The sequence below is a fragment of the Onychostoma macrolepis genome, chromosome 12, assembly GCF_012432095.1.
Source record: "Onychostoma macrolepis isolate SWU-2019 chromosome 12, ASM1243209v1, whole genome shotgun sequence".
In the NCBI taxonomy this organism is placed as follows: Eukaryota; Metazoa; Chordata; class Actinopteri; order Cypriniformes; family Cyprinidae; genus Onychostoma; species Onychostoma macrolepis.
Window position 1 is genome coordinate 27,088,958 of NC_081166.1, and position 7,802 is coordinate 27,096,759.

General features: G+C 34.6%; 1 protein-coding gene across 4 annotated transcripts in view; it reads left to right on the plus strand.

Annotated features, from left to right (window-relative positions):
- Positions 1 to 7,465, plus strand: part of LOC131551458 (transient receptor potential cation channel subfamily M member 4-like) — a 53,082-nt gene extending 45,617 nt beyond the window's left edge. For 3 of the 4 annotated variants that reach the window (XM_058794431.1, XM_058794427.1, XM_058794428.1), the window contains exons 26-28: positions 1,876 to 1,948; positions 2,036 to 2,129; positions 5,668 to 7,464. In XM_058794431.1, coding sequence (XP_058650414.1) covers positions 1,876 to 1,948; positions 2,036 to 2,129; positions 5,668 to 5,699 — 199 coding nt within the window. In that variant the 3' untranslated portion in view covers positions 5,700 to 7,464. Of the gene's footprint in view, positions 1 to 1,875; positions 1,949 to 2,035; positions 2,130 to 5,667 lie in introns of all 4 variants that reach the window. The other variant, XM_058794429.1, reaches the window with a different exon arrangement.
- Positions 7,466 to 7,802: the final 337 nt, after the last annotated feature.

Genomic DNA, 7,802 nt, shown 5'->3' on the forward strand with positions numbered 1-7,802 from the left:
TTATCCAATATTACATATCTGTGAGTGGCAAAAGTATATGAATCTCTAGAATCAGCAGTTAATTTCAAGGTAAAATTAGAGTCCATCTGTGCAGAGGTGTTTTTAATCAGTGGGATGACTACCAGGTGTCAGTGTGTGCCTGTTATATTTAAAGAACAGGGATCTATCAAAGTCTGATCATGTTTGTGGAAGTGAATCATGGCATGAAAAAAGGAGATCTCTGAGGACCTCAGAAGGGAAGGTTACAAAACCATCTCTAAAGAGTTTGTGTACAGACCCCTGTTACCCTCCCCAGAAGTGGTCGACCAACAAAGATCACTCCAAAAGCAAGACGCGTAATAGTCCTTGAGGTTGCAAAAGACCCCAGGGTAACTTCTAAATAACTAAAGGGCTTTCTCACATTGGCTAATGTTAATGTTCACGAGTCCACCATCAGGAGAACACTGAACAACCATGGTGTGCATGGCAGATTTGCAAGAAGAAAGCCGCTGCTCTCCAAAAAGAACATCGCTGTCCAACTGTAGTTTGCTAAAGATCAGGTGGACAAGCCAGAGGGCTACTGGAGAAATGTTTTGCAGTAGTATCATGGTTTGGGCCTGTTTTGCTGCATCTGGGCCAGGGCCTGGTCTGACTTGCCATCATTGATGGAACAATGAATTCTGAATGATACCAGCAAATTCTAAAGGAAAATGTCTGGATATCTGCCCAAGAACTGGATCTCAAGAGAAAGCGGGCCATGCAGCAAGACAAAGACCCCAAGCACCCAATTTGTTTTACCAAAGAATGATTAAAGAAGAAACGTTCATGTTTTATGAATGGCCGAGTCAAAGTCTGGATGTTAATCAAATTAAAATGTTGTGGAAGGACCTGAAGCAAGCAGTTCATAAGAGGAAACCAACATCACAGAGTTTTGTACTGAGCAATGGGCTAAAACTCCTACAAGCGGTTATGCAGGACTGATCAGTAGTTACAAGAAACTTTACCTGCAGTTATTGCTGCAAAAACGGGGTCAGACCAGATATTGAAAGCAAAGATTCACACACTTTTGCCACTCGCAACACTGGATTTTTCTAAATAAATAAAAAAACAAATAAATGACACAGTACATATTTTGTCTCATTTGTTTGACTGGATTATGTTTGTCAACTTTCGGGACTTCCATGAAAATCTGACGATGTTTTGGGTTATATTTTTGAGAAATGTAGAAAATTCTAAACTTTCAAGCACCACTGTATATATCATATTTGATAAATTATTAGGCTTTTATGCCTCATAGTATAATATAGAGTATGATGCTCATAGTTGAGGAGAAAATACACCACAATTTTATTAAATAAAAAAAAAAAAATCTATTTTATGTAGATGCTAATATTTATATGGCCAAAAATAAGATGAAATTCTGATAGCGTGAAATGTAATCATTGAGCTCTTTATGAGTACAGCAGACTAACATAAAATGATATTAATATCAACATCTCCCAGTAAGATGATATTTAAATGCTTAGTTTTATGTTTTATGTCAAAACTCTGTAGTTTCAAAACATATAATGCAGTATAATACAATGATAATCAAGAGATGAACCTGATGTGTCATATTTTATCAATTTTAACTGGATTTTTCTTAAAAACAAAAAGGTATGGAGAATAAAGTTTGCTCATAACAATATAAATGGCATGGTTTACTTTCTAAAAATCAATAAAGATTTCAAAGTAAAAAAGAAGACCTGAAGTTTGACGTTTTTACAATTATAATAAAATACTTTTTACTAGCTAAAAACGTATCAATCGCAGTTGATTACCAGAGTCAAATCAAAATGTGATAAACCTTCTTGTTCCTTAGATTAAAGCAGAATGTTGATGTGATGTATGTTTCAGAGTGGATGGTGTCATCAAACAGGTTGGTGAGATCAGAGATGTTGACCGTAGACTGCGAGCACTAGAATCAGATGTAAGGGCACATTATGTGATATCTGCATTACACTATATTAGACTATATTAAGATGTTGTTCATTGATGAGTGCTCATATGTATGCAGATGGAGTACTGTACATCATCTCTTCAGTGGATTATGGAAGCTCTGTCTCAAAGCAGTACAGTGAAGGTCACTAAAGCACACCCGACTCGCAAAGGTACACCTGCTTTTGTCACAATACTTCAATATATTTTAACACAGAGATTTTTCAACTGCTGGGTGACAAAAAAAGAGTGAAGGAAAGCATGTAAAAATAACAAGAAAGAATAATGAGTAATTAAAAACAGGGGTTACCAAACTTAAAAATAAAGAAATAAAATGTAAGTTTAAATATTTACTTAAAAAATTCCTCTGACATTTAAGTTAATATTTCTATAATTACAGAACACATGGCTCTCAAGGTCGCAAGGCCATGGTTCTCTGATGGTAATTGACAGTCACATGATATGCAAGTAAACAGATAAAAATTGTAGGGACAGATTTACTAAACAGGGCAAATTAGTGTGAGAGCACATAAAAGCAGAGCTGATGCTCATCAGGTGTGGGTGATCTATTTACGACACAGGCGTGTTACACATAATAATGACCAAGAATGAATGTAAAAATGGCCAAAAAATTAAGGTTTGCAAGTTTTGATAGATCTGGTATTGCGGGACTCCTCCTAGTTGAGGGTTCCAAGTCATATTTTATTTCCTGAAGCAAATAAAAAATAACATGGCTTGGCAAATGTTTGGATAATGTGTTTTTCTGGCATTCCAAATAAATTAATACGTGAGGAAAATATCCTCTCCCTTCTACCATGTGCTCTGTTCTCTGCAGTGACTCCTCCTAGTGTATGCAGCTCCATTTCAAGCGCAAAATAGTTTAAGACGTTTTTAAGTAATGGCACAAATACCAGTAATTTGATGAGCACAAAAGTTAGTAAATCACATTGCATGATTCATTTTAATACTGTCCTCCCAGTAATTTTGCGTCTAAAAGGGAAACTCCTACAAATGCATATTTAATAAGGTCAGGCACAAAAAGAACTGTCCATGCCTTTTTTCATATATAACAATTTGAAATGTTGTTTATTATTTATATTTACATTTTAGTTATTTAGCAGACACTTTTTTTTTTTGTTAATTATATAAAAAAGAAAAAGAAAACCAGTAGATAGAATAGAAAGAAAATAGAGAAAGGTAGTGTTAAAGGCCTTTTTTAAGAAAACAAGCAGTTAGAAAGCAAATAGAGTGCAAGTCTTAAAGGGTTATAATTAGTTTCAACTCTAATTGGGGGAAAAAAAAAGAATGACAGAAATATACTACTGTTGTAAATTACAATTGTATTGTAAAAAAGATATGTGATAATTTAATAAATATTATAATATTTTAGTTTAAACAAACTTAAAGCTGCAGTCCTCAGTTATTTTAAAGAGAACCAGTTCAAAGGAAGAATAATGTGCTTTAGAATTTTTTTCATATGAAATTCAAATGGAATAACAATTAGACTGTACAGAAATTGAAATCTACACACTATATACACAGTCACGCAATGCTGATGTTGTTAACATTTAACAATTTGAGAACAAAGTATAACAATAATAGTAATTTGCACGGTTTGATGTGATATGAGCTAACCGATCGATAGATTTAATCACCATTGGTAGTGCGATTTTATTGTAATGCTTTTTTCCTCAGTTGGTCAGAACAAACATGGCAGACGTGTTACTTGCTTGTTCAGATGACAAGATCAGGTGAAAATTCTTATTTGGGTCATATATTCCAAGACGTAAGCTAGAATCTGTGTAGTATCTACACCAGTGCATTAGATTTATCCATGCTGGAGCCGTGCCGGTGCACAACCCACGCAAGGAAGGTAATTCTGCAAATAACTGCAATTGCAGGTTTTCAAACAGAGATGGTGACAAAGAGGCAAAACTTAAGGACTGCAGTCTTAAATTCTTCATTTTCAAATGTTCAAAACCTTAAACTTAAAAAAAAACTAAGCTTTTATTTTGCCAGAATACTTGTGAAATGCTGTAAACTTCTATCTTGAAATTGTGCAGTGTGTAATATACTGACTGTATAATTATGCATAGTTAGGATAGAAAATTATATAAAAATACCAACTTTTAAAATGGTTATTTTTTTTATTTTTTTTGTGTGTCCAATCAAACCAGTTGAGGACCACAGCTTTAGTGGATGTATTTGCCATTGCCTGACAATTAGAAGATATTTTGGTAACGCTTTAGATTACAACCCGCGAAGTACTACGCAAGTATACTAAATTTACAGTGTACGTTTCTGTAATTATAGTGTACCTATAAAGAACGTACATGTAGGTATAAGGGAACAATGTGTAACCTGCAAAGAACTGCAAGTAAACTGAAGTTACAACATACCTTTTTTTTGTTTTTTTTTGTAATTGTGTACCTATTCAGTACCTCCGTGCAGGTATAGGGGAATATGCGACGTTTGGGGAATAAAGGGGTAACAACCTATAAAATAATACTGTAAGTATTTTGAAACTAAGGGGTACATATTCTAATATTACATGGTATGGCCTAAACAATAATCTTTTGTTTGTGAGTGATTTAGAAACTTTTTATAATTTTATACTGGTATTTTATTATAGGCCTAGGTATTTTTATCCATTCAAAGGAAACATGGAGATTACTGAACAACAAAACTGGACAGCTAGTGAAATGAGTTAACGAGTTTCAGCTACGATTTATAATTCACAAGTCAGCTTACCTTATTTATGAAAGCTTATTCGTCGATCTCAGCAACTTCACACCAGCAACTTCCCAACACCACTATCACCAAATAACTTTGCATGATAGACCATCAAGGTTCAGTGCAGCTTAAAAAAAACTTACCTCTTTCCAGCTGTTCACAGAAAAAAATACATGATACAACATTTGTATTTCAGTGGATATATACTGTTTTTATAGCAAAAAAAAGAAGAAAAAAAGAGGGTTTAATTTGGCCATCAAACAATTAAATTAAAACTAGTGCAATATTTTTCTCTGTAATTACTGTGCAAATATACACTTGTTCCGTGTTTAAGCCCAAATTGTTCCTCCTTTTTTCCAGTTCCCGATCACCACATTCACTGGTCCAGTTTTAAACGAACATACTCCAGACAGTTTCAAAGCTGTCCCTGCACTTCGATTTATTATTTTTTCCCCCTATTTTCCACACGTTTCACCGCAGACACGGATTTTGTCTCACACAGAACCGTTTGCATTTGAACCTCCACATTCCTAACCAGGGTTGCCAGGTTTTCACAACAAAACCCGCCCAATTGCTACTCAAAACTAGCCTAATGGCGTTTTGAGGGGGGAAACGTTGGATTGAAACAATAACTCATCGTGTTTAAAAAGTAGGCATACACAGTGTATGTTTTTGCCAAATCGCTTGCAAATATAATATTGTTGTTAGGTCATAGCCTCTCACACCACGTAATACTAGAATAGGTACTCCTTAGTTTCAAAATACTTGCAGTAGAAATAATTTGTAATTTTACAGGTTATATTACCCCTTTATTCCTATTCCTACACAGAGGTACTGAATAGGTACACTATAATTACACAAGAGTTACACTGTAAATTATGTTTACTCACACAGTACGTTGCGGGTTGTAATCTAAAGCGTTACCGATATTTTCATTTCCAGCCTAAACTGATTCATGGTTTCTTTTTTTTCCATCAGCCTCAGGCATTTCAGCTTCCATTGAGAAATGAAAAAGAGCCTGTATTTCCTGTAATCGTCTGATGTCTCTCACGCTCACGGACACATGAAGCAAGAAGCTGCACAGAATCAGTGAAAGGAGGGGCAATGACTTGTCAGAAAAACTCCCCATATTGTTCTGTTTTCCATTTTTAAACTGGTCATCCTGGCCTTTTCACGGTTCATCCTGCTCTTACAAGTTTAGCGCTCCCAAATGACCTGCCCTCATTTTGCATGTGATTGTGGGAAGGGAACACGGCACATAATTTCCTTGAACTTGCTGTACACTGAAAGGTCAATTATGTCATGTTACATTCATAGATTACTTTTATTGTTACGTTTTATTATAAGGTCAGGAAAACTGTCTTCATATAATCTGATTTTATAGAGCTATAACATTTAGAAAATAAAGAAATGTTTTTAAATTGCGGCTTAAAAGGATAGTTGACGAAAAAATGAAAATTCTGTCATAATTTACTCACGCTCAAGTTGTTCCAAACCTGTATGAATTTCTTTCTTCTGCTGAACATAGGATATTTTAAAGAATGTTGGTAACCAAACAGTTGCTGGTCCACATTGACTTCCATAGTATGGAACAAAATGCTATGGAAGTCCATGGGGACCAGCAACTGTTTGTTTGGAACACCTTGAGGGTGAGTAAATTATGATTTTGGGGTGAACTATCCCTTTAAAAGCAGCTGTAGGAACAAAACCTATGAACAATTCACATTTATTGATTATGCAGTCTTGGCACATATCTTGACACACGTTACAGTACACTAAATTAGCCTAATGTTCAATAGGGATGTTTTAATATCTACAGTAACTTATTTGACAAACCGAACAAATAAAAACAAATATAAATAAATGCTTTTTGCAATCAAATATGGAACTGGAATGCTGAAATGATTGTTTACATTTTAAAAATAGCAAGATATTTTTCATAAGATGTACTGTAATTGCATTCTGTAACAATGTTCTCTGATTTTGTTTGGGTCTTTATTCTGTTTTTGGATATTTGTTTAATTTTGTGATGCTATTTTTATAGTTCTTCATTGTCTTATTTGTGATATTGTATTCACTTTTTTTGTATTAGACTTTTAATATACATTTTGAAACCATAACATCTGATGTAACTATTTATAGGATTGTAATGTTTTGGCAACCTCAGCAGAACAGAATCAGCAGACAGAGAGGAGATAAATGCATTGCGAGTCCAAGTTTGCCTCTCGGATTTCAGGGGCAACAAAGATCCTTCAGCATGTTCTCTCTTCCCCAACCCCCACCCCTCCAAAACTAAAGCTATCCCAATGGACTCTCTGGACTTGTAGACCCCACTAAGTTTGCTGTCCTGTGTTGATGTATTATCAATTGAAACAGGAAGTTTGGGCTGGACAGTTTGTCACTTTTTTTCTTTTCTTTTTTTTTTTAAGTGGCAATAGGTTATAGTTATGTGACAGCTATGGTAGAAACTGAGCTTTTCAAAACTCCAAATCAGTTGAACCAATTGCTCACTATTTTAAAACACTCCAAACGCACACGCAGGCGATACACCGGATTGTCAAAATGCTGTAAATGTAATTCAAATGTTTTTTCTTGAAAATGTATTCTATTAATAATCATTCTAACGCCATCAAATATGAATTGTCTGTATATGTTTTCTTTTATTAATTTGTAGGGCTAGTTTTGTGGGTTTGGCTAATCAGGCCAATAAGAGACAATTAACTATGACTCTTTTATATAGAGGTTCTCAATTTCTTCAATATACAGGTGCATCTCAAAATTGTTTTTTTTTTTTGTAACTTATTTCAAAAAGTGAATCTTTCATATATTCTAGATTCATTACAAGTAAAACATTTAAAAAGTTTTTTTTGTTTGTTTGTTTTAATTTTGATGATTAGAGCTTACAGCTCATGAAAGTCAAGTTCTTGTGCACCTTTTCCTACCCAATTTCTTCCTTCCAGTTAATTTGCGTTTAATATGCTTTGATACAGCACTCTGTGGACAGCCACCCCTTTCAGTAATGACCTTCTGGGACTTACCCTTTTTTGTGGAGGGTATCAATGATTGTCTTCTGGACTATTGCCAAGTCAGCAGTCTACCCCATTATTGTGGTT